We start from the raw sequence: 26,988 nt of genomic DNA on the forward strand, positions 1-26,988 counted from the left end.
AATGAAGGGAGGACCCAAGTTGGACCTGGGAGGGCCGATCAGAGAGGAAAGAGGTCAGCCAGGCCATAGCCTGATCAGTGATACCCGGGTTGTCATGGAGACGGTTGAGCAAGATGGTATGGTTGACCGTATCGAAGGCAGAAGAGAGATCAAGTAGGATGAGGACAGAGAGGATATTAGAGTCAAGGTTGGAGAGCAGATCTTCCCGGATGTGCAGGAGAGCAGTTTCTGTGCTTCTGGCAGCTCTAAAGCCAGATTGATGGTTGTGGAGACAACCAACAGAATCAAAGTGAAGGTTAAGTTGTGAGATCGCAAGCTTTTCTAGGAGTTTGCCCAAAAAAGGAGTAATGGAGATTGGGCGATAGTTAGCCGGGAAAGAAGGGTCGGCTGTAGGTTTTTTTAGAAGAGGGTGCACAAAAGAGTGCTTCAAGGAGGAAGGGAAGGCTCCAGAGGCAAAGGAGAGGTTGCAGAAATCAGCCAGGGCAGGAGTGAGGGTGTCAATGTGGTCCTTGATGTTTTTGGAAGAACAAAGAAAAACCTGTTTTTATGAGGCTTTCATAGATTGGACTCGTCTAGAAACCTTGTCAGGGGAGAAAAGAGGAAAAGAGGAGAAGGAAGGGGGGTGGGGTGGCTGTAGGAGAACCAGAGTTCATATAAGTCAGGGGGGGAGAGGAGTAGGGGATGAGAGGGTGGATAGGATATCATGGATATTAGAGGAGAAGTGGGAGTCAAGTACTGTGCAGAGGGCCTGGCAAGTGACAGGAGAGGTAGAGACTGCAGCAGGGTTGGCCAGTTCCTTGCAGATTTTAAAGTGTTCAGTCGAGTTGTTCAATGCTGCAGAGACACAAGCTTGGATGTGGGCTCTCTTCTTAGTGAGAACAGAGAGTCTGTATTGCCTTTGGAGAAGGTGACAGGCCAGTTTGTCAGAGAATGAACAGGTGGCCCTCCATTTCCTCTCAGCCCCTCTACACTTAGGTTTAAGTGTAGAAGGGCAGAGTCGAACCAGGAATTGCATTTGGCTTTGGGCTTCAAGAGGATCCCCATGACAGGGGCTAAAACATCAAGAGCACCTGAGATAGAAGAGTAGAGCATAGTCAAGGCTGTGTGAGGATGTGAGTCAGCCAGAAGTCAGAGGAGATCAAGACATCACGTGTGTGCCCTGCGGAGTGAGTCGGGCCAGAGGGGAGGATATAAAGGGAAAGAGAATCGCAGAGGTCATGAAAGAGTACAGACGAGGGACAGTGAGAGTCAAGATGGATATTGAGGTTACCAAGGAGGAGGAGTTGAGTTGTTGTGGCCAGGAGGGAGGAGGAGAGGTCAGCCCGCTCAGAGAGAAAATAGGTGATCTGACAACAAGGGGGTCAGTAGAGAGTTGAAACAGTAAGAGAGTGGCTATGAGAGAGAGCCTTCAGACAAGGCATTCAAAAGAGGAGTAAGTCTGCAAGGGAATGACAGAGATAGGAATCCACTCAGGAAAGATCAGGGCTACCCCACCTCCGAGCCAGGTGGATCTGGGTGCAGAGAGGATCTTGTAACCATCGGGGAGGAGAGTGTCAAAGCTCTTGACAGAGCTGGCCGTGAACCATGTCTCGGTAAGACAGAGGACATCAAGCTCTAGTTCTTCCAGGAGGTGGCAGATGTCAGAGGAGTGTTCGACAGCAGAGCTAGAATTGAGAGTGGCAAGATGAAGAAGGTTGCCAGCCTTAAAGGTCTTCCCGGGAGGGGTACATATCAGAGGTACGCCCTGCGGATGTGAGGAACGATCCCGCGCAAGAGAAGAAGAAAAGGGAGGATAGGGCAAGGTAGCCGGATGTGGGGAGGGGACAGCAGGAGATGATAGGAAGTTGATGAGGTGAGGGAAACACCTATCAAAGAAGAGGAGATTGGCCTGAGGGCCTTGGACCAAGATGGTGCCATTAAGGTAGACATTATTGATAACCTTACAGGAGTCAAAGTGAGACATAAGGACTTCCCATTAGGTGCTACCATTGATGGGAGAGGAGGAGACAGGACAGAGCACAGAGATCATATGACGAGTCCATAGATCCAGCGAGGGGACGACAACGAGGATGTCAGTGAGGGTTTTTCTGGAAGATACGCTGGAATAGGTGTCAGCGATGGGGAGACCTGGGTTGGCGGCCAAGATATCCTTTTTAAACTTCTTCTGTCCAGACTTAGTGAGAACGGAAGGCTAGTTGATAGAGAAACTGTTGGAGGAGATAGGAGAAACAGAAAGCTCCATGGGTGAGGAGAGAGAGGAGCAGTGGGAAGAGTAGATACATGCAGCAGTATGGAGCAGTCACTGGGCCAGCAGGTTACAGAGAAGTAATCCAAAATTCAAGCAAAGGGCAAAGCAAGTCAGCAAAGGCACACAGCTGGTTATAGCCTAACCAAAATGAAGAAGCAGGGCAAAGTTTGAAGTTTGATTTTCAAAATTACAGCTAGAGCACAGCAAAGTATGACGGTCAAAATTCCAGCTAGAGCACGGCAAAGTTTGGAATTAAAGTAGAATCAGGTGCTAGAGGTGGGTGCCGTAGTGTATAGTATTTGAGTGCGTACACATTGGCGAATAATCAGAGGGAGGAGAGTGAAAGACAAGAAGGTAAGGGCAGTCAGAGGTACTAACCCATAGTAAATGAGGTGAGAATGTCTTGGTAGTCCAGATAACAGTGAAGAGTGAGGGTGTAGTATCATGGAGGACCAGGGTGCAAGGGTTGCGGAGGGTCCTGGAAGCAGACAGGGAGTAGACAGGGGCCTTAGGAGTGGGCCTTTAAGCAGGAGGCCAGCTAAAGACTGCTGGTCCCGGGTTAGTGGCTTTCTGATCCCATCTGGCCAATGGGAAGTGTAGGAGGCACACTGAAGCCACTGCAAGTGGCCTCAATGCTCACATGAAGCTGGTGGCCATCTTGAAAGGCACAATGATTGCACCAAAAAATGCAGCAACTTAAGCCCAATATGGACCTGCATCAGAGCCATGAGGCGCTGCACCTCTTAAAAGCTATTTAGCGGCTTCCGTGCAATTTAGGGTAAAATTACTGAGATGTTAAAAACAATGTATCTTTTTTTTTTCTTTTTTTTCTCTTTTCGTTTCAAATTCGGATATTTTCATTTTTTTCAAAATAAAAACGGACAACAGCAATTGAATTTAGAGGCAGGATCTGCAAAGTCCAAAGTACCTTGAAGTACGGCAGCGCAGCGCCCCTGGGAAAAACACCTCTGAGAATGAAGCAGCAGGCAGGATAGGAGCACTGGATCACGCGCATCAGAGTAGGCAGCAAGGAATAAGAAAAATATTATTATGTCTAGCATCCACAGCGCCGCCAGCATTTGCCACGCCCACTCTTCCGTGTCCGGAACAAACCCAATGAATCCCAACCAGTGTGAACGAGACAGCACATCACAAATATTGCTGTCAAGATTAGTTACAAACTTCCACGAATGATGAGTTAACTCAAAAACAAAAGGAGAGCTGGGCAGTCCAGTCCTCCTCCTGTTTCTGAGTATAGAGACATTAGCAGCAGGGTGACTTTTCATTCAAGGAGCCGGTGGTTAAAGTGGTGCCTACCACCGGCTCCTTGGATGGAATGACTGCCTGCTGGGTGTGAGCTGGGGCACATCGGAGTCACACCTTTGGTGCGCCCAGCCCCTTCTCTTGTTTAAAAGGAGGGGCTGTGCGCACCACCTCTGATTCTATTTCCAGCCCCCCAACCTTAGGCGAGAGGGAGCTCTCCTTAGGGGCATGGCCTAAGTAGGCCACACCACCTAAGGGGAGCCCCCCCCCTCGATTTCTAATCCCACTTGATGCACTGAGAGGGTATGTGCACTTTCGGCACGTTCTTTCATTTGGCTGCAACACCACTAATCTGTTTTATTCCAGATATGAATTTCAAATTGTCACATCCTCATGTGGCTTATCTGCCTTCCTCCTGTCCAAAGCTAGGCTCCTTCAGAAAGCACTGCCTGGGCTGGGGTCACTAGCTTGCACGTACGTTTGTGATGGTCCTTATTGGACCTGAGTCTTCTTTGCACCCAGAACACGCACACACCAGCTTCTTTAGGCTGGCCATGTTCTCCTCTGGCAGCCTCGACACCACCTGTACAGACTTCAGTTTTACACCTCCAAAACGGTGGACCTGCCTATAGTCCATGTTTTTCTCTGGCTCGAAAGGCTCCCCAAAAATCTAAGCCATCCTTTCAAATTCCACCAGTAACCATGTGCTTCCTCCTTCCACTTTTGCCATCCCCATAAAGAGAAACTCAATACAATTAGTGTCAGACTTAAACGGACCCTGACAAGGTTCTGGAAACCAAAACGCCATCACATTGCCTTGTTCACAAATATCTTACCTTCAAAAGGTGGTATTGGTAAATAGAAATTAGGGGTGCACGGGAGGAGGCCAGTTCTGCTCTTCTTCCACTTTGCCTGACCAGCAGGTGATAAACCTCGTCCACTTCTGGGTAAACTACACTGATGTCTTTGGGATTAGTGTGGTCCTTCGTGGCCACGGTGAATGGCATATACTTCAATATTCCCCAGGGGCCTTCTCTTGGCCCAAATCCACTGGCAATATAGTCAACCCTTCCATCAGTGGCTCCAGGAAGAGGCACGCTATCCTGCCCTCTGCTGCCCATGGCCAACTTAATGTAGTGGTCTTGTATAGAGCCCTTCTGCCACGATTGGTTACCTCGCTGCACCTGGTTCTATAAGAAAAATGGTAGGGTGGTGGGGTCATTAGTGGGACAGTTGGAGGAACAGATGCAAAACCTGTAGTGTTGATAGGTGCAGGCCAAAAGAACTTGGGAGTATATTATCCATAGAGAAGAACCCAAGATCTGATGGACTATAGTGCTTTGGGTCTAGCTAGCCACTGGTCTGGGGCAGTGGAAATGGCTAAAGAGAAGAGCTTAGTCATGTTCGGATGAGTGTTTGTGTGCTAATGGTTAGGCCTACGATGGCCATCTTGAGGGGAGGTTGTGTGTGCAGTATAAGGTGCTAATAGATCTTAGTGGTAAATCAGTTAGCCAAAGGAATCGGGAGTAAGCCATGCAAAGCTAAACAACCTGCAACCCTGCATTCCTACCGCTGCCCATTTGCAGACAGGTCCCATTTCTTTAGTGCACAATGCTACCTGTCAATCCACTCTCGCGCTCTGCTAAACTAAACTATGTCTCGCGCTGTATCCTACGAGGAACAGAAACAAGCATATGCTAGTTGGCAGATGAGGGAAAGGGGCAGTCTCGAAACTTCAGACTTTACCATGAGCAACTTGCTACAGTTAGGGGAGGCAAGAAAATTTAGTTCAGAGGAAGTGCTGCTTGAAACTTTAGGACCACAGTCTCCCATTTCATCTTCCTTAGTATGTTGGTTGGCTGACTGAGATCTACCTCACACCTCACTCTAACATGTTCAGGTGCTAGTTTCTGTGGCCTGCTGGGACTTTTGCCCTTTTAGGACAGGAAAGGCATTGGTCAGGCGTTCATCAGGCATTGGTCGTGGCAGGGGCTGGAATCCTTGCTTGTTTCTCCCAGCGGTCTGCACTGCTGTCTCCTACAAGCCACAAACCCTTCTCCCGCTTCTACCAAGCTTCCAAGAATGGAATGCTGTGACCAATTGCCAAATAAACCTAAGGCCATTGCTCACCGTATCATTTTAGGTTAGAAAAACACTGAAACCAGTGGCACCCCAGGTGTCGGAGTACCTTTTCACTTTCTGCACATTCTTCACGATGAAAACGGGGAGCACAAAACATAAACGTAGGAGTGTGGATCCTGAAAATGTGCAGCTCCTTGGCCTAAAAATAGGGGTGGGGGATGCAGCGGCTCTAGGATGGTGAGGAGCAGTATGTTAGCAGTGGCAGAAAAGGGTTTTGGGTCAGGGGATAAGATGGACTTTCCAATACCAATGCAATCTGGAGTTTGCAGTCTCTCTGGCCCCTTTCTAGATAAGGGTTTCAGGGGATTTAAAAAAAAAAGCTGTGTGCCACACCTTAATGAAGGATCTAGGGGAAAACAGCCATGCTTTATACATTACTTAACCCAAACTATCCCTTGAAGCCCTTCAGCAAACTTCAAGTTGCCTGCCCATCTCCCCACCATCTGGACCTTGAACGTGATCCGGGAACTTTGCATGAAACAACTCCAGAACAATTGCAATTCCGCTATCTGCGGAGCCTCCCGCACATTCCCTCTTTCCTATCATTCCTAACTGGAGTAGGTGCCCTTTCCCATAGGGATCCTCAGGCCTGCCCTCTTTGGTTGCCCAACTCTGCCCTCTTCAACCCATTGCTGGAGGGGGTGTCAGCCTGCACACTTGGAGTTCTCCCGCCTGAACTTACAAACTGCTCTCATGTAGGTGTTAAATGGCCAGCAGACCCCACCCCATTGAGGAAACGTGGTGTTCTAGTTCCCTAGACCACCCCTCTCTTGGTGTCCTGGGTCTGAAAAGGGGGTGTATGGTACGGGGAGGCCACTGGCTGTTTGAACTTCCACCAGTGCCCTCTGGGGGCCATCCAGTGGAGCCTCAAATCCATGTCCAGGTCTTGATAAGACATCAATGGGTTTTTCACCCTCCTGGACCAACATTGGTCATCATACCAGAGTGAAGCTTCCCCCCCCCAAAACTCATGCATGCCTCGGGGTCATATCCAAGTAATTTAACACTGGGGTACACCTCTTCTGGCAACTCTTGCAATGTAAGCTTGCATATATGAAAAGGGAAGAAGTCTAGTTATCTATGTAATTGGGAGCCCTCTCTAGGCTAAATATTTCTCTTATTCCTTGAACCCTTTGTTTCTTTTAATTTCCCTACACAATAACTTACTGGTCTCCATTTTGTTCCCCACCAAAACCATAGCTTTTGTACTTATCATCAAGTGTTACCCCAGGGGTTTTGTTATGCCCTTATGTCAGAGCTTCGTTGCCCCTTTAACCATATCTTTCACTTTCATAGGTATGCATACTACCAACGGTCTACATTTCACCCAATTCTGACTCCAAACCCACCCCTCGCTTCATAGTAGGGCTCATCCCTGGCGCCACTTCTCCCATATGTTTTTCACCAGTCAAACTACCCACCTTACAGGGCAATGCTCCTACCTCCTCCACTCCAAGCAACCCAAACCTTGGCTCTTTGTTCTTGCCAGCATTACACCATCTTACTGTTCACCTGGAGCACAGCTCCTTTGATACTCACCGCCCATATCATGGGAGCTCTTTCCACAGTCCAGTCCCCCGCGTGTGCCTGCTCGCTTCATTCACATGGGGCTTCAATTTAGGACGACCTGTTCCTGCCCTGCTCCTGAGTACCTCCCTCCATCCCACAGATGTCCTGCCACTCAGTCTGCCTGACAACTCTCTTCCTCCATTGACCTGGACCGACCACAACATCTGACTCCCTTGCCATTGCTCTTTGGTCCTCCTCCAAGCTGAGAGAATAGTTTAGGGATTGGCACACTCGTCTTGGCAACCAGATGATACTGTGCAACATGGGTTCGATCCACGGTCCAGCGCTGGGAAGGTGGAGACATCAATCATTAAGCATGATACATAAATCACCAATAGATAGAAATATAAGTCTGTCCCCACTTCTGCTTCCCAAATCTACCCTGCATTCCCCAGAGCCTAGCGCTACGCCTACGCTATAGGCGCCCATCAGGCCATCTTCCAACATATTCATGGTGCCCTCTATGCCCAATCTCACTTCTCTGCCTTGAGACTACTGTACTAAACGGATCTGTCACTCATCTTCCAGGGGTGCGCTACCATCACCGCTGTGCACTGCTGCACCATACCACGGCAGGCTATCCCATGACAACCAAAACAACCCTGAGTGTCTCAGTTGACGTAACTGCAACTGCACTGGTGGCAGGGGACTTTCCCTTTCTGATTGCTCTCTTTTGCCCCTTTTTTGCGGCAGATCCTGCTACGTCCCTGGGGGGCTGGGCCCGTAAATCCTGTGCACCCCTTTCTCTAGGCACGGATCCAGAATCATAATTGAGGTAATAGGCCCACTGTCAGGGGGTGGGAGGGTCTTAGAGGAGGAGCACTGCTATCATGAGTGCAACGTTGAGGAACTGTAGGGACAAATTATCTATGTTCTAAGTCATCTTTTTATCCCTTTGAAATTAAATTGTGTGTTTAGGGGTTTTTCCCTGGCTGGAAACAGCCTGGTCATCTCACCAAGCTTTTCTGGCATGACATGAAGTATTTGGTCCCAGGATCAATTTGTTCAAGGAGGAAATCCTCTCTCCCCTTCCATCCACTCACCCATTCCAAAATGACATGTTCTCCTCTTCCCCTTACAAAATTACAAACTCTCCTGTACCAACATGTTCTGCTCCCCACTTCCTCTTATATCTACTACCGCTTCCCCTTTTATGACCTCCCCACTCATTTGACCTTCCATTTGCAACTGTTTACCTTCCATAATCACCGCCAACCTCTCGGGTTTCGTATGCTACCTTTCATCTTCCAAGAGCCCTTCCACCACTTTGAACTTCCCTTCAATACTCTCTTCACCTTCCATCTACTCGTCTCTTAGCCCTGAGGAAAACAGTTTTTGCCACAGCATGAAAAAGGAAAGCTGTACACCATAGATCATTGAACAAGAGGCTGAGAGGAAAATCCTGATTGATCATGCCCTAAGAATAAATGGTATGTTCCTTTTATTCAACATATATGCTTTAACTAAGCTTTAAAGAAACAGTAAAATCCTAGAGCAAAGGATAAGCAAGCATAATGTGCCAACATTAATGGGCCGATCTTCCTTTCCCTTTTGCTCCCACCTTTCACTGCCATTCTACCCCCGCCACCGTCCGTCCTCTCCGCCTTACCACCATTAAAATTTAGCATCACTCCAACACGTAACATTCGCACCCACTTTGCCTTCTTGACCTGGCTGGGGAGAAGCAAAGATGATTGCTCCTCTCCCCTGCAGGTGCTGTGCACAGACCCCCCCACCCAGTGCCTTAAGTGGCACTACAAATCGAGCCGGGGCTCATCGAGGGGGCGTGGCCTAACAGCGGGGGTCTTGATGGCACGTTAGGCCACGCCCCCTTGACGAGCCCCGGCTCAATGGGCTACTGCCACCCCTGCCAGGCAGCCTTTTGTAGAGATTAGCACCCTCTCCCCTATGGGGAGAGGGTGCTGATCTCTGCATTTATTTTGTGTAGGCTTGCCTGGCAGGGGACAGCGCCTGCCTATTCAGCCTTAATGGTGGTGCTGCCCCTCGCCAGCTGGGGAGGGGCAGCACCACCATTAAGGCTGAAAGGGTGAGGCCACTGGAAGCAGAGGCCTTTTTCCTAAATACTGAAACTCCCGCGAATGCGCGGCAGCTCCAGTATTTAGAAAGCAAGGCCGCTGCTTTCAGCGGCCTCACGTTTTTTCCATAATGGTGGCGCCGGCCGATGGGAATCTCTTGATTAAAGGGATGCCTCGCAGGTGCGGCGCCACCATTATGGCTGAAAGGCATTTTTTTTCTGTAGCCTGAAGCTCTCGCAAACGAGCGAGCGCTTCAGGCTGTAGAAAAAAATGCCTTTTCGTGTAGTGGCCGGGGCTGCCAGGGGAGATTACTGGGCCCAGGCAGGGCCCCGCCTCAAAACGAAATTTCGGAGCCTGCCGGGGCCCAGCCCCGGCAGGCCCCAGCCCACTTAAAACCCTGCCCCCACCCCACACTGCATCTCAGCTTCAGGTGATTCCAACATTGCCTCCATGCACACTGTGGCTCCTCCCAGCAGACCGCGGAGGAGGGGCTTGGGGGTCCACCATCTTGTTGTGAAAGACAGACCCACTTAGAATACTGAAGAATCGAATGCGACATTTTGTGGCTTAAAATGACATTTTGCAGCCAAATATTTTATGTTTACAACATTTTTGCAGTGCATTTTTATTTTTTTAGTGGAGTGTACAAAGGAGTACTAGAATACAGGAGAGAGCTAGGGTGCAACAGCAACGGAAAATGTAGCCAAGACCCTCAGTTTCTTGTAACATACACTGCAAACGGACTCACTTCTAGAGGCTCCTAATATAGGCTTCTATGGCACAGTAAGGATAATTTGTATGCCCTGGAACACACATTTTGGTTAAGCGGTGAAGACGGGATTTTGGGGTTGCCTGAAATGTAGGTACCTGACCACATCCCTTTCCCAGCTCAAGTTGCTATAAAATGTTCATATTTGCGTTTGGAGACCTAAAAACAAAAGAGCATGTTCAATGCATGACTTTAAAAGTACACAAGTAACACCAAAAACGAACCTGGAATACAAATCATTGTTGAAACATTTTGATCAAAGAGTACGATTAACGCTTTATTTTCCCCATCCTCAATAGAAGTCTACGAGAACCTACAAAAATCATCTAGAGACACAAAGTGAAATAAAATGAATGACAAGGTCATTGTTTCACACTACTTGCAGCTTGTTCTGTCCCCTCATAAGTTCTATTCCTTCCACAATCACACTTGGGCAGTAGCACCTGGAGCGTACCAAGTGCTGGGCGAGATTACCACAATAACTGATTTCAGGCCCAAATAACCGGATAGACTGAAAGAATATGGCAAAACACTATTTTATTATCAGGGAAATCTGGCAAGCATCACATATCGCAGCTCACACACTCTCGAATATATTTCAGTTATACAAAAAGATTATACCTCAATATACATCAGCTATGATGTCATCCTACACGGCAAATGGTTAAAACCTATTGGACTTAGGGCTAGGTTAAGGGAACATATATACCTGTAGCTTATTTAGGTGTTCCTAACATCATTGGCTGCCCCTTATCGAGTAGGCACGCCCGGAACAACCTCTAACTACGTAGAATACAGATAATAGCAAAATAACAGCAGCGGATTGGCTTCTGCAACAATGTATAGTCCATCATCACATAGGCCCTCATGATTGGTTGGCACTCTCTTCCATCCTTGGACATTCGGCTTGTTAACAGCACATAGGTAAAATCAAACCCAGGTGTGGGGATCAACGTCAGACAACTGCCCACTTGGTCAATTAGCCTACCATCTCTCATCAGTTAGGCCCTAAGTCAGGGACTCTTCTTTGTAGTTGACCTTGCTGACTGTTCTCTTCCTCAGAACTTTAAAGGGAGTGAAGGTACATCATTATCTTTATCTGGAGCGCATGAATAGGCCTTTTCTGGTCCTACACCACGTGTGAGTAGACCATGATTTTGTCCATCTTATCCTCCTATTTAGTGCCATTTAATTAAATTATACTGGGTGCTATTACTCTCGTTGGACTCTGGAGACTTGGTTGCTCCGTCTTGCATTCTACATCCTTGATTGTTCAATACTTGGCACTCGCAAATGTTTACTCCTTTGCTTATCTAAGAGAAATATGTCCTAGGTACACAGCTTATCCTCTTTTGTGCCTTTTAGTTGCTTCTTGCTGCGGCATCCTTGATCCTGCGCCAAACAAATATTCTTTGTTCTTGCACGAACCTGTATTCCAATGCCTGTCAGATCTGCATCCTTGGTCTCTCTCCTTCAGGCATTTTGCCTAATATTAATCAAAACAGCATTCATTTTGTCATCATGGCTGATTTACCTGTGTTATATTTTCTACTGCAGCAAGCATCTATAAGTCTCATCTACCTTGCGTCTCTGCCTATATTCATCTACTGCATTTCTTCTCACGTATCTTATTAGCGTACATAATTCCTTCACATTTGCATGTATGTTTACTTTGTCACTTAAGTCACATTTTCATTTTTTAAGTATTTGTATATTGTTTCAGTGTCTCTTCTCTTCATGGCGTCACTTTACACCTGTCAGACTTTACTTATAGTTCTTCTATGTCCAGAGGTCTGTCTACCACATCAGTTTGAGGGGACATTTGGTATGGTTGTCTGAGCACATAACGTCTTTCATATCTTCGATGCGGTATTGGGATGATACCAGGTGTCATGCACAGTGCTTTCTTGCTGCTTTTCCAATATTACAGAGGTGAGAGGCTGGGCTCCATGAGTGACGTGTGCATCTGCTTCTCTACACATTTAAAGGGCTTCTTAACTCTTTATAATTATAACAGGAAAAAGTGTTAGAGCAATGGTCACTACCAGCTACCTGTTTCCACTATTAAGGATTTCTATGCAAATGGTCTGCTAAGAGCAGTTGGAAAGATAATGAAGACCTCACTGTGAGGAGTGTGCAGCCCTGGCTGTTTGTTTTTGAGGTGAGAGAGGCAGAGCCAGAGAGAGGGAGTAGTGGGTCACGAGGGAAGGCCTCTGCAAGGACCCACATGGCCAGAGGCGTCAGTCGAGGGAGACTGGGGGGGGCCCTTAGCCCCAGGTCCTTTGGTTGCAGCCCGGCTAGGCGCTCAGGGGCTACAACCACAAGGCTAGTTAGCCCAGAGTCCCGCCTGTCCCGACATTAGTGTAGCCCCGGATCTTTTCCAGACCTAGCAACAACCCTGCACATGGCAACACTGCCTCAGTAGCCCTACCTGATGAAACTCTTCTACTCAGCCCACCTGTTCTTCTATCAGCCTTGTCCCTACGCTGCTCCCTCCACTCCTATCAGTACCGCTGGCTTGAGAGTCCAAACCACACACACTTGCAGATTGTTCTCTGCCTGCAATCAAGCTGGACCTGCCTCTTCTCGTGCTGAACCTCCCAATGTGTAGAGGACCAGCTGTAGAGGATGCAACACCCACCTCTTCTGGAAAACCATCTGATCCTCTGCCTGTTACCTTCACACCTGTTCCACTCTCAGCAGTGCTGGAAATGGATTTTGTTTACTTTGGGATCCCACCAGCAACTTGGGGGGTAGGTGTGGGAGGGATGCAGGGTTGTCTCCAACCCCCACCCACCACCCCACATAAACATTTGCCTCTCAGAAATGTAATCAGGAACATCTCGAAAATAAAACAAGGCAGGAGCGTTTCATAAATGTTGCAAGCAAAGTATAAAAGGTGCACACCCTTTAGAGTTAAAAAGCTGTGCTTAAATATTCCTGATTTATTGCAGAGTACAATCTTCACAAGTTACTTCACAGAGCTCCTGATCAGATACAAAATTATTCTTGTAGATACGTTTCTCGCCCCTGATCCTAAAGATATCAGTTAGAAATCAATGAAGGATGCAAATGGATTTCCTGGATCTGAGATCTGGTTAAAAAAAATGTGCCAGATTCCAGATCTGGGAAAATACATCCCAATAGCCAGCACTGAAAATCGCTCAATTTCCCTGTTATATTCACTCATCTGCCACACGGGTCCACCTGTGCATGTGACCCACATGTAATTCTGACTAGTATTGCTCGAACAATTAGTCTATACCCAGGTTTCTGCTTTTGTTAATGATAATTCTATCCTTCATTCTCTCCAGTCTGGCTTCTGCCCCTGTCACTCACTTGAGACTGCTCTTCTCTCTGCAATTCCTTGCTCTCTGCTCGTTACACCAAGCATCCCTCTCTTCTCACACTTTTAGATTTGTCTGCTCCGTTCCACACTGTTGATCACACTTTGCTCTTGGCTTCTTTGGCTTCTTTTGCGTTTGCTGACTATTCTTGCTTGGTTTCGTTCCTATCCCTCTAACCATCCCTATTCTGCCTACTGGGCTGGTTCCTCCTCTGAAACGTTTCCCCTTCTTCATGGTGTCCCCAAAGCTCTGTTTTTGGCTCCTTTCTCTTCTCCTTTTATACTTCTCCTCTTGCTGCAATTACCTCGTCCTTTGAGATCTCCCGCCACTTTTATGCCGATGGCACGCACCTTTTTCTCTCCTCCTCTTCATTTACTCTGGTTATCCATGATAACTTATCTTCAGTGTACCCACCCACCACGGCCCTCAATCCCACCACAAATGCAGAACAGGAGGCTCAGTTCTGTTGTACGGCTGATACTTGGTGTCAAGTATCAGCCGAACAACAGAACTGAGCGCCCTTCTGTCTTGTAAAGTGTGTTTAAGGGTGGCATGATTCTTTAATAGGTACTGGCCGGGCAAGACCAATACTTACGTTTACATGGCACTGAGCTGGAGCCTCTAGCTCAGTGTCATGTGAAATGCAGGCAAGGTGCCCATTATTTGCTGAGCCGGGGGGCGGGGGGGAGCTGTGGTCTTGCTTCTTTGATAGGTTTTGAGGCTGGTGCGATCACAGTGCAGTGCTACACACAGCTGTTGGCCTCTTAGTGTCAGGATCCTCTTGCCAAGGTGGCAGCCAGAGCGCGCACGGCCTCGTCTGCTTGTGTCTGAAAACCAAGCAAATCAGAGAAACTGCTTTATGCCCGTGCAGTAATGTCACGCCAGTGGAATATGGCTTCCACTTTATACTGGCATGGCATCATAGTAGGAAGATACAGAAATGAGAATAAATGCACGAACGGAAGCCATATACACAAAATATCCAGTGACCATCTCTTTCCAATGAAAGCCTATCCAGTGAACAAGCGCCCATTGACCATATATCTACGCAAGCATCTCCCACAGGCAGTGCTTAAATTGCGGGGGTGTTTGCCAGGGCTTAGCCTGGCACCTATTCTTCAGCCCCGACACTTATTGTCTCAGACTCACTTTCATTATGATGTGGTGATAGTCAGTGCATCCATCAACCACAATGCGCAGGTGCGAGCTGCAGTGTCACCCCAAATATGTCGACACTGTGGGGAGAAGCAATGGGTGGTGGCAGCAGTGGTGGGGAACTGCCCATGCGCAGTGTCACAGCAGTGCTAAAAAATATTTGGGCCACGGCGTTTATTTTTTTACAAATTAAGCACTGCCCACAGGGAACACCTATCTACGGAACCACTTTGCAATGAATACACAATCACTAAACACCTATCAAGTGAACACCTTTCCAGTGAGTACCCGGCCAGCGAAGCCACTGTTCAGTGAGTGTCCCATTGTGTGAACCCCTATGCAGTGAACAGTTCTATCCAATGAACTTGCATGCAGTGGGCCCGTATCCAGTGCACACCCTATACACTCTATCCAGTGGACACCAATCCCAGTGGACCTGTTCCTTATGGAACTGTGGCAATCAGTGTGCACCTATTCAGTAAACGAGGATCCAGCAAACATGTATACAGTGCCAGGCCCGGCCTTAGGGGGGCGGGGCAAGTCGGGTGACCGCCCGGGGCACCACGCCCCCCAGGGCGTCATTAGCCCCCGCCACGCCAGCTCAGGGGAGACTTTCAAGGGCTCCCCTGAACTGGCTTAGCGGGAGATGGGGTGGCAGGTGGGCTGTTGCTATTAAATGCGCACGCGGCGGTGGGCGCGTTCAATGACTATTGGGTGCTCACCACTCCATTGTCACCAAATGCGCCCCTCCGCCGCGGGCGCCTTCAACAACAAAAAGTGCCATTAGTCCCCCACCACGCCAGCTCGGGGGAGTCTTTCAAGGGCTCCCCCGAGCTGGCGTAGTGGCAGAAGGCATGGCAGGCGCCTCACTGTTACCAAATGCGCCCGCGGCAGTGGAGTGCATTCAACAACAACAGGGCACTTATGCACCCTATTCATTTCATTACCTCCTCGCCGGAGCGAGGAGGTTTACATTTTTTTTTTAAGTGCCACTTCCTGGCCCCGCCCCCTGTTGACTTAGGGTGCGCAGGGCAAGGGGGGCACCAATTCACCCAGGGTGCTGCTGTCCCTAAAGCTGGCCCTGTACAGGGCATGCCCCTAGCCAGTGAGCCCATACCCACTTAACATGTCTATCCCGTGAAACCTTCTTCGCAATACACACTTATTTTATAGATCCCCCTATTCTGTGCACCCAACCATGAACACATAGCCAGTCAACCCCCACACCCTTTATTGGCTGTCCTTGATCCAAGGAGAATCCCAGCCAGTCAACACATCAAACCCGCACCTAGTGCACACATACAAAAGTAGCAGAAATCAGCGTACCCCTATGCAGTGAACCCCTTATCCATTGCATCACCTATCCACAAAAGCGTCGGCCCTGCTATCCAGCGAGCCTCTCCCGCAACAGAGGGCCTGCCCAGCCATGCAGCACCCATAGAGTTCAAGTGAATGAGACCGTATTCTCCCAATAGCTGGTCAGGGCTATCCACAGTCCCTGTACTCTATGTGGTGAAATCCTTCAAACTCCCCTCCACAACCCCTAAACCCTACCCACGGCTCCTCGCAGTTGTAAACAATCCCTTTTACATTTCCCCAAAAGCAAAACACCCTCACTGTGCAAGGAACAGCCCATTAGTTGCATGCACAGAAGACGGAGACTCGGGCGAATTTTTGCCAACAAAAGGGAGGCGGGCAGTGTTCATGTACCCCCAGGTCTTTACCCGAAGAGTTTGCGTTTCAGCTTCACTTTCTGCCTTATACAAAATAGTTGCTCCATTGGGACCTGTACTGGGCCCGGTTTGGAGCCAGATTGGAGTGGAAAACTTGGCGCATTATTCATGAAAGGTGGCATGCCTCCTTGGTGAATACACATCTGGTTTTCCATATTCTGGTGCTCCAAGAGCCTTCAGATGGTTGCCCTCCCCCCCCCCCCAAGAGGCTGCATATGCTTTTCAAAGTCCAGTGTAGAGCGGATCCCATGGCCCATTTCACTATTTTGCAATGTGAGCCCAGCATGTAGTCCAAAAGGACATCATGAGTTCCTACTTCCCAGGGCTGCACCCATCAGCTGGCTACGTCCATATACTTCCAGACAGCCCACACATCCCAAACTTGAGAGCTCTAATCTGATTGGTTGCCAAGCACCACATAATGTTGCTATTATGTTTCTTTTTTTATTATTATTTAAAAGTGTTTTACAGTTTACAAGAAACTTTTACACTTAAATAAGAACAATTACATAAAAATAATACAACAAAATATGCACAAAGTTACATTGACTTTGTTCCCAAACTGTGATACAGTTAATCAAGTGTCATCAACATGTGTTTAACAGGCATGTGACTAGTCCCATATCTCCCTCCATGCTGCTTCCCTCTCGAACATTCTGCTCTTCAAGCCCTGGAGAATTCCCTCTAACAGTGATGTCAAGGCAATTATTAAAGCCTGATTACGAGCTAAGCATTACCCTTTCCCATAGGTTTTTAGTCAGGACCCGGGCGGTCGAATGTAAAAAGCCCCCCCGAATACCTAATTCCCTGATCCAAGAAAAAGGGGCACTCTAGTACCAGGTGGACCAATGATTCAATCGAGTCTGAGCCACACATCCGACACCCACCCCTATCCCTGGGTATACCCAATTTGGGCCCCATGGCTTCGAAGGTTGGCAGGGTATTTAGACGAAATTCAAAGTGGAGATCTCAGCATTTTTTAGATGGAAACTTCTGCAAGGAAGATCTCAGCTTGCGTGATGGTGTAAACAAATGGTGATTATCCTTCAACAATACCAATCTGTTTAAGTCATTGTGGTCGTTGATTCTGTCCCAGACAATGATTTTCCTTTTTTTTTTACAAAATCACTGTCTAAGGAGTCCAACGAGATCATGCTATCGAAATACTCGCATCTCTTGTGGAACCCAAGCAGGAACCAAGAATGAGCCAAACTACCCTTTAGAAGGTCTTTCAAGTAGGAGCAAATGGAGTTTCCGTCGGCCTCCATGATTTTTCAATGCAAGGACAAGCATCTTTTTATGTATAATGTTGCTATTAACACAAATACTAACTGCAATGATGTACTAGAGAGCAATACGTGATGCTGATTAGACAACAGTCCTCTTCTAGACTTGCCTACCTCAACTGAAGATGCCAGCATGGAGCTTTATGGCTGAAAGAATCTTCCCAGCTCCCTCTTTCGCCTTCAGATCCTTTGTCAATGCAGCGCCTTTTCCCTTGAGCAGACCTTGGGCCCAGGAGTTGATCAATTTCTTTCAATGCAAGAACGACAAGCACTGGCAAAGCCAACAGTTTTGGCCTATTTAAGGGAAACTCGTTTGCCTTTACAAGCCATCTCCCTGGACCCAGGGAGATAACTCTGGAAGGCAGCCTACGTGTCCAAACAAGTACCACCACCAGAGTAGAATGCACCATCTCTGCACTCCACTTGCCCACCTACCATTTGGTGGGTACCTTCCCAATCCTAGTAGTTTTAAGTGTGCACCGTCTTTACATGCCAAATTCCATATATCTTTAACCCAATTCGTTGATTCCTCAAAATTGCTACCAGAAGTCAAAACTAATGGTGCTGCTCAAGCGGCACCTATGAGCCAAACTAAGTAGCCTCACTTGGTAGATTTAAAGTGCCTCTTAATAATCAAAATTAAGCCATACGTACATAATATCACAAGGCAAAAGTAGAATATGCCATTTCATTTAGTAGTACCCGGCAAGGGCGCAATCAGAATGAAAGAACCATTCTGATTGGCCCTCGCTGAGGCATTACCCCGCCGGGAATCCCTCGGACGGGATTCCACTGCCATTGTCCCTGGCGAAGGGGGCGTGGCAGCTCCTCAGCCAATGAGGAGGCTTGAAGCGGGGCCACCCCCGCTCCGAGCCTCCCCACGGCTGGGAGGCTGCCTTCGCTCTCCGCCAGGGACTCAGGTAAGGCTTTTTTTTTCCTTCCCCTTTCCTCCCTCCTCCCTGCTCTCACCACCCCACTTACCTTCTTGCTTCTTTGTCCCCGGTGGGGGACGATGGCAGCCTCCAGCCGTGTGGAGACTCGGAGCGGGGCCATCGCCGCTCTGTGCCTCCACACAGCTGGAGGCTTCCATCGTCCCCTGCCGGAGTCCCAGGTACGTTTTTTTCTTTTTTTAACTTTTTTTTTCCCCTCCCTCCCTTGCACTCTCCCAACCCCACTTACCTTCTTCTCTGTCTTCTTTCGGGAACAGGCGCGCTGGGAACACTTCTGTTCCCACTGCGTCCGCCGCCCCGATGGCCGCCCTGGAAAGGGAAAACGGACTCCGTTTTCCCTTTCCCGGTGGCCATTTTCTTGGTCTTTTTTTAAAATAATTTTTCTCTTCCGAAACCTTGCAGTGTTACTGGGCAGAAAAAAATGCTTTTAGTGTCCTGGTCACACAGATCTTGCGGGCTGGGATACTATTAGCTATAGGCCCCTCGCGGCGGGGGCATTACCTGAGTCGGTAATGTCCCCGCCGCTCGGGACATATTGCTCAAATAAAACACACACCACAGCGCCACCTAGTAGCCATCACTATAAGTTCACCTGCATATATGTGCCTTCCAGGGCAGAGCTGTTTCATTCATGGCTGCATCAACCCAAGAGTGATCCCAAAATCGAGTGAAACATGGATGTGGTTGGTGCGGCTCTCATCTGGAAGTGAAGGTCCAGCGATGGCTCCTGGGTCTTGCTGCGTTGGGCATGCGTCATTGGCTGAACTGGCCCATTCTACTCTCACATTAAAGGCAAAAGCTTTGTTCCTTTCTTTTTTAGACCTACCATAATGTTGAAAGAAACTAAATATGCCACTTTGAGTCAAACCGTGCGGCCTCGCTTGGTTGCATTAAAGCACCAACAATGATCCAAAACCATTGGGGGGTGCTAAATCACAAGCGATGTAAGGACCCTATGCAGCCCCACGAGACGGCACAAAAGCCCCACCAATGAGCCAACCTCATGAGCCAAAGCATTCAATCTCTCTGGTCATTTGATTCCCAGACCATCTTCTCTTTCCCTCCTTTTCGACGCTCTTCACTCCGTCTCCTCCGGCCTTCTCGCCATCCAGTCGTGGATGTCCTTCCACTTCCTCTGCCTGAGCCCCTCCAAAACCGAAGTTCTTCTTTCCTCCCTCCTCTCCCGGCCAGCCCTGACCACCCTGGCACTCGTGTTCCTCCCGCTGCCTCCCTCTCTCGCCCTCCTCCCGCAATCTCTGCGTCCCTTTCGACTCCTCTCTCTCGTTCTCATGTCACATCGCCCACACTGGACCGCATCTGCCTCTTTTTCATGTCATGCTATCAAGCTTCTCGCCTCCCCCTTTGCATTCTCTTCTCTTAATTACTGTTCTGCACTTCCCGTTGGCCTCCATTCCACTCTCATCTTTTTTCATAAACAGTTCATTTAATTTCTAAAAGCATAAAGAGCAATACAATGAACATAAATGAGGCCATAAAGTAATATCAGAATAAATGAGTCCGAAAAAAGGAAGGAGGAAAAATGAGGGGCCTCATTTGTTGTGAAACAGGAATGTTCATCCACGCAACTCCTTAGAGACGGCCCACATCTCGCCATATTCTTCATATGTTAGCTGGGTACGCAAACCACATGACAAACCAGCAGCCAACGTGTGTTCATTCTGAACCGTCACAGGCATTTCACTTTCATAGAGGAACACAGCAGGCACTCCGACTAGGTTCATTGATAGTCGCTTTACACACGGAAAGTATTTTCATTTTTTGTAAATTTTATTTGTAATTTATATACCGCTTTACGCCAAAGCACTGAACATATCCCACTTACAATACAATCAGAGTAAAATGGTTCATTCGAATGGCGCAGGGCTCCTTCAAGGGCCAGTGGTCATTAATATTTGCATGTCCCTTTGGTATCCAATCCCTGGTCTTGAAATGGTCTCTTTGAACTGTGTTCGTGGGGGTGAGGGGGAATTTTGGTAAACTACCCTGGATGTGTCTGATGTCTGCTTCTGATTTGCCCCTAGGTCTCCCTGCAGAGAGGGTCAGGAGCCCGGTTACTGGCCAGGACGGTAAGTGGAATGCAGCCTATTAGAATGCTTGATAGCTGCATCGGTCCCTGGTCAGGGGTGGGTTGTGGGGGATGGGGTTCCATGATCAGAGCTGAAGCGGCAAGGAGCCCGCTCCCTACTTCGCCTTCTCCAATGGATCGCCCGCGAGTTAAGCGCTTGACACAGACATGGGTCCAGGAGGCACTCCTCAGCTTCAAATCCCACAGCCTGGCTGGCACAGACCTTTATCCTTCCCAGATTAATAATAACACGTATTTTATAGCACCTACAAGTGGAAGGCTTCGGACATAAAGCGCTATAACAGAACACAAATCATTATTACTTTGTACAGGTGATCTGCCACCAGACACATGCTGGGCATCGGGAGATATCTGCCCCATTACTCTAATTTATTCTGATTTTTTTTAAATACTGGTCAAAACCATGCACACATTTGTCTCGGAGCTGGGTGCACTATATACAAAACACTAATCAGTACAAAACATGCCATTTAATAGATCATAAAACACAGTGACACCCCTTTGGCGGCGATCGCGTCAACGTCAGAGAGCGCACAAGGGCACAAGTCAAGAACAAAACTCAAACTATTCAAGAGACCCCAACGAGCGGGTGCAGTGAAAGTGTTTGCGTCTCCACTGAGAGAGGACTACACATGGCAGCTGCATGGGGGAAAGGCGCAGAAGCCCCTTTCTGAGAAGTTCTGGAGCCTCCAGAAATCTTCTGGGAGAGACATCAAGATGCCGCTGCCGGCAGGTGAGTCAACCAGTGCCAATGGCAGGCACTAGCCCGGCTGCACCATGCAATGCCGCCTTCTGAGGGTCAACGGCGAATCTACGCCCACCCACCCAGTCCGAGATCCATCAGGACATGTTTGAGATTAGAGTTTACTCCTCGATCCACCCCCCTCATTGTATATATTAAATGTATTAATGACGCTTTGTAAAGAAATACCGGCCGGCCGGCCAGGATCAAAATGTCATCAAGGCATTGTACATTGAAAGAGAGGGTATCTTCGAGAAAAGAAATCCAACACATTGTGTAAACCCAAAGAAAGCCACTGTAATAAAGCAGGACCAAGGACATGTGGGTACCAGCCAAGTGGGGTACTAGCCATGTGGGGTACCAGCAGCACCTGCAGTAGTCAGAGAAAGAAATAATGGGCCTCATTACAAGTCAGCTGGTCCGGAAACAACGGTGGCAGTAAATCCGCCACCACTGTCCTTTCCGGACTGGCTGATTAAGAGTCCTGCAGGCGGGAGGTGTCACTCGCGCCAGGTCTGACCTGACGGGTTTAACACCACCCGCCTGCAGGCGGACATGGAAACACCATCTCTGTCATAGACGGAACCTGTGTTTCCATGGTCCCCATCCCCATGGAGTCCTATGGGGCTCCATGGGAATGGGGATTTACAGATTTCCGCCTCCGGAATTACCGGCCAGCCGGAATGGTAATACAAGTCTGGCGGTAACCTGCCGCAATTTCCGGCACGGTTACCGCCGGACTCGTAATAACCAAAAGGGCTCCTGGCTAAACCCTGATCTACCCAGGAAGGTCCCAAAAACAAATTGATCAGGGTGACCAAACAGAACCAACACACTCATGGCATTCTACAGAACATGTTCTGTAGAAAGCAGATCGTTGGACCCAGGAATGCCACGTGGGGCTAAGTTATTTATACACTTGTCTACTTCAAAATGTATGGACTGAAATGTCACTCCATGGTACATAAGCACTTCTTTTTTCACCACTGTTTGCCATGTTTAAAATGTGGCTTGTTACAAATGTACCCGGTTGAAAGGCTTGGTTAAAAGAAAAATTGAATTTGGCTAAGCAAAAAACAATGACTTTAACTTTATGACTCAATGAACATTAGAGTGTGTTAGTTCTGTTTGGTCACCCTGATCCATTTGTGTTTGCGAGTCAGGGAAAGAAGGCATGGGAGAGTCACTAGCAGATGCTGAAAGTGGTGGAAGAAGAAGGATGTTGAGAGGGGGGTATTATATGGGAATAAATAAGGCAGAGTCCTGTTATGGGGAGAGTTCCTCTACTGCGCCTGTCACCAACGCAGTGGTCAAGCAGCACAGAAGCTTGTCCAGAGAGGCACGTGGTGTGCCCCCGCCAGGGGTAGACAGACCTTGGGCTAAATAGGAAAGGGTAGCAGAGGCAGGGAAGGAGTAAAGTGGGAGAAGGTTAAACATACACAAATGATTTGCACTGGTAAGAAAGGGAATGAGGGGCAGGGATGGGTTTTGTGATTGTTTGCATGCCTGTGGAGTCAGCGTAGAACAAGCAAAGCATAACACTGACCAGAAAGTGGCCAATGCTCCGATGATATGATGTCATTTATAACGCGCCTGTTCACAAGTGTTTCTATGAGCGCGCACATAGCCGTGCAGGCAGCTTCTAGTGCTTTCATGGAAGTACTGAGATGAGTCAGTGAGTGGTCACTGAGATGTGCTCTGTGCTCCAAGTGAGAGGTTCTGATATCTTCCCCTGCATCACTGGCAAGTGAACGCTCTCTGTGTGGCAGGACTCCCCAGAAGTCGGAAAACATGCTAACATCTTTAGAAGCGCCTGCGTGGGTCCGCCCACGCCTCCGATAATTAAGAAGAAGAAGAAGAAGAAGTAGTCTTCAGGGCCCAAGCGGAGACAGATACAATAGAAATATCGATGAATTTGAACCTGGCTCACAGGCAAAATAAATGGTCATCTGAGCAACTGATGCACCCAACACCTTAAAAACAGAGGGGGGATTGCATTAAAACCTGCCAAGACACAAATTAATTTGCTCCAAAACGGCCTCCCAAGCTAGACACTTAGCCAGCAGCAGGAGAAGTGGGGATTTGGGTAGTGGATAGGCCCGTGGGAAGCAGAGGTGGGGGACAGATTGCAGATAGTTCCTGAGATGGAGGTAAACCCTGTTAATGTTCCTGACCCAGACGGACCCTGCATTACACCACCCTCCTGCATAGACTGCCTGGTTAGGAGTTTCTCCTATAACTTGGATGTAGTAGGAATTGGTTTTTAGTTGTTCTTAGTTTTAGTGCAGTCCTCTGTTCCTTGATCCCCTGAAGATGGACTATTAGATTTTAAGATATAAGATGTCAAATATGGCAAATCGGTGGCAGCCGTAGGCATAGCTGAGCATCCCCCACGTAATGGTGCAGTCAGATCTCCCAGAAGCCTCACATATAATAAGGTTGGTAAAGGGGCTCTCAGACCTTTGTTGAAATATAAGAATGTGTTATTATATAGCACTTCATGTCAGACTCCGCCAGATTCCAAGCACTATTTCATAACAGGTGGTACTTGCCACAGGATTCGAACTGTGTAAAGTGCATGTGGAACATGCAAAAAGCAGGCTGACCTCATGCCAGAGACCAACGCTTTACTTCTGTATCCATCCAGTCGTGGCGATGCAGTCCTATGGAATGGAAAGTACTGGGCTGGACCCTTTGGGCACCCTGAAAGGCATTAGGACAAGCTCAGACTGATTTGCCCCACTCGCTGACCAACTGGCAATGATGGTCCAGGATTCAGGCAAGTGAAGAAAGAGCCCGCCCCCATCAACGTCTTCAAGTTATTTAACAATTCCCCTCCATCAAACTACCTGGGAAGCACAATGCAACACCTCCCAGTAGAAATGCGCTTAAAGTAGAACGCCCAAACTTTCCGGAAAAGGCTAAAGACGCGCTTATTTGAATAAATATACTTCCTTACTCCCCATGAATATTTCTGCGCCCTTCATATTCGTTGGCTTCTTCCCTGTGCATGGTTTGTTAGCATTGTGTGTCTGTTGTCTTTTGTTATATGTGCGCCCTGTTGCCCGTGGGCTAGCGCGCATTATAAGCGCAACATAGCATAACATAACACCTGCAGGGTGGCCGTCTCTGAATGTAGTAGTCTCCTGGCGCTTCAATAGAGAGTTCATGAACTGAATGCACTTGCTTCAGGGTTATCAATGCGAAATGCCCTAGACATGTTTCCCACAAATTACCCTTTGATGGACAGGAACAGACTGCATACTCTGTGACACTGACCATGCTGTCTCTCATTTTAGGCAAGCCAGGAACACGTGGGCCTCAGGGCCCATCCGGTCCGAGGGGAGAACCTGGAAACCGAGGCGCCTCTGGATCCCCAGGAGTGAGAGGACCAATGGGTCCCCCAGGTAAGTGTGAATACACAGAATCTGTGGCCCGCTGGGCAAGCCAGGCGAGGGGCGTGCTGCCGCCTTAACCCTGCGGGAGGAGACTCGTCCCAGGGCACCCACTGATGTCATTAAAAGATGAGTTATTTGAGGTTCATTTGCTTGAAATTCTTAAACGAGCGCAGAGTTGTGTTGCTGCAATACATGAGATACCCAGGGGAAACTTCCAAGTGGCACTGGGCTGAGTTAGGTGGGAATTTAGCAGATGTAAACATTGCAGAACTAACCAGAATGACCCCCTCCCACCCCGCCCAGGGTTCCATCACCTCCTTACAGCAGAGGCAAGGTCCTGGGACGGCGGTGGGTGGGGTCAGAGCTAGTACCGAGGCCCGCATCTCTATGTCTATGTTTATTTACTCCCTGACAGCATTTCAGAGTCACAGCTCCTCGGTTCTGAGGTGCTGGGAGGAGTGTGCATCCGGTGGAGTCATGTGGTTTTGGGGAGCAGCAAGTGGCCTGCCCTTGCTGTTACCCTCCAGGATTTCACATGGGGTGCACAGTGCACTGTAGAAGCGAAGATTGTCTGAAAGAAGGGGGAGGTGGGGGGGAAGGGGAGGTCGCAGACTGATGGAGTGGCAGGGGCAGGCAAACGGAATCCTGACCATTGTATTGAAATTCGGGATCTATATTTCTTTTAATTACATCATTTTGACATTGTCAACGTACACAATAAGGGTTCAAACGTTTCCTCATTTCCCAACCATAATGGAGAGTGACTTGCACACTTACCCCAAGCGTTGGAAATTCTAACAAATATTCGGACCGACTTGCACTGTTCCGATGAACAAAGAGGTCACCCAAACACCAGTCCCCTTCTCATTCAACGAGCACAGCCCTCCAGGGTAGGATGGGCTGCGGCCCAAGAGGTATTTATTTTAGTATTATGCATTTATATACCACACACATTCCACCAAAGTGACCTCGGGGGGTTTGGAAACATCTGTAACTCAACCAGGAGACCTGGGACTAGCAATGGTTGGTGGTGTGTATGCCATGGTGCCAGAAGCCAACTACTATGACCAAATACAAAAGCTGGGCCCCTCTTCTATGTCAGCAGATGGTGAGTCTCCAGGGGGCAGGCTTGGAGTTATTGGACAGTGTATGTGAGTAGAGGCCCACCCAAAGGAATGAATGAACACAATGAAGGCTGATTACTCCAGAAAGACAGACTTCAAAGCTCTAGATCTCATGTCAAGCTGGTGATTCCAAACAGCAATGTTTTATTGAAGCATGGGCGCAGGGTTGTTCATGCTTTTAGAGGCTAGAAATTGGAATACCTTAGCTCCCGCTCTGAGATAGGGGTGTGGTTTATTTAAGCTTCAGGAAAGAACTGAAAACCGAGCTGTTTAAATCCAGATAATTCGCTACACGTTGTGTTGGATTCGCTGGCTTAATGTTCAGTCTGTAGCCTACAGCGCCATGAAACCCTATTTAAACCCTGGCAGTATAGCATAACAAGACGTCTGCTAGGAGTATTGTCTGCCCTGAATCTGCAGCGGGGAGTGGGCCCGGGGTAGAGAGGACATTGTCTGTTTGATTGCTTCCATAAAAGGGAGGTAGCATTTCATTGTATGCACTAACGATGAAAATGGCCTGTCTGTCCTCCAGTGGCTCCCATTTGTCTTAATATCTGCCTGAAGCAGCGTTGTGCGGAGTGTGCTGCCTTAAAGAATCACCAAAATATACATTAATTCCAAAGCATGCTCCTTACTCCCCTGCCAGAAAGTATTGTCTTGCCCTGTGATTTGTAGTGGCTAAAAAGTATCTCTTCCAAATAAGAAGCCACAACCGAAGGATGCAGAGAGAAAGTGGTGTTGTGAAACACAACAGGGTGGAGGAGGTCAGTGCGGACACAGTGCACACGGCGGATGTATGGACAGGTGGGAACATGGAAGAGAGGGTGTAGCGGGCCGTAGGCAGGAGGAGGTGGCAGTCTGGTGCGTGGATTATTTCAGAACTGTAATTTCTTCATCACTAAATGTTGAGCCCGCTATGGCAGTCGCAGTGATCAAGAGCATGAGGGAAAGACCCGGAGATGTTTTTCTTCTGGAAGGTGCCTGAAGTAAGTGTCGCTGGCCACTCCACTCCAAAGATGTCACCACACCTGGACCACCCGTGCAGCACCACGAGGCGATCACTGCATTCAAAGCCCTCATTGGTGCCCCCATCCGGTCTGGCCGTGCCTTCATTACCTG

General features: G+C 48.5%; 1 protein-coding gene and 1 long non-coding RNA gene across 7 annotated transcripts in view; one reads left to right on the forward strand and one right to left on the reverse strand.

Moving 5' to 3' along the window:
• Positions 1 to 26,988, forward strand: part of EMID1 (EMI domain containing 1) — a 949,835-nt gene that overhangs the window by 478,688 nt on the left and 444,159 nt on the right. For all 5 annotated transcript variants that reach the window (XM_069619253.1, XM_069619249.1, XM_069619250.1 and 2 more), the window contains exons 7-8: positions 20,541 to 20,585; positions 24,647 to 24,754. In XM_069619253.1, the coding sequence (XP_069475354.1) occupies positions 20,541 to 20,585; positions 24,647 to 24,754 (153 nt within the window). The remainder of the gene's footprint in view (positions 1 to 20,540; positions 20,586 to 24,646; positions 24,755 to 26,988) is intronic.
• LOC138492227 (uncharacterized) overlaps positions 1 to 26,988 on the reverse strand; it is a 397,170-nt gene that overhangs the window by 272,842 nt on the left and 97,340 nt on the right. The window lies entirely within an intron of this gene.

Source organism: Ambystoma mexicanum, chromosome 10, assembly GCF_040938575.1.
Source record: "Ambystoma mexicanum isolate Mex_15411 chromosome 10, UKY_AmexF1_1, whole genome shotgun sequence".
Taxonomy (NCBI): domain Eukaryota; kingdom Metazoa; phylum Chordata; class Amphibia; order Caudata; family Ambystomatidae; genus Ambystoma; species Ambystoma mexicanum.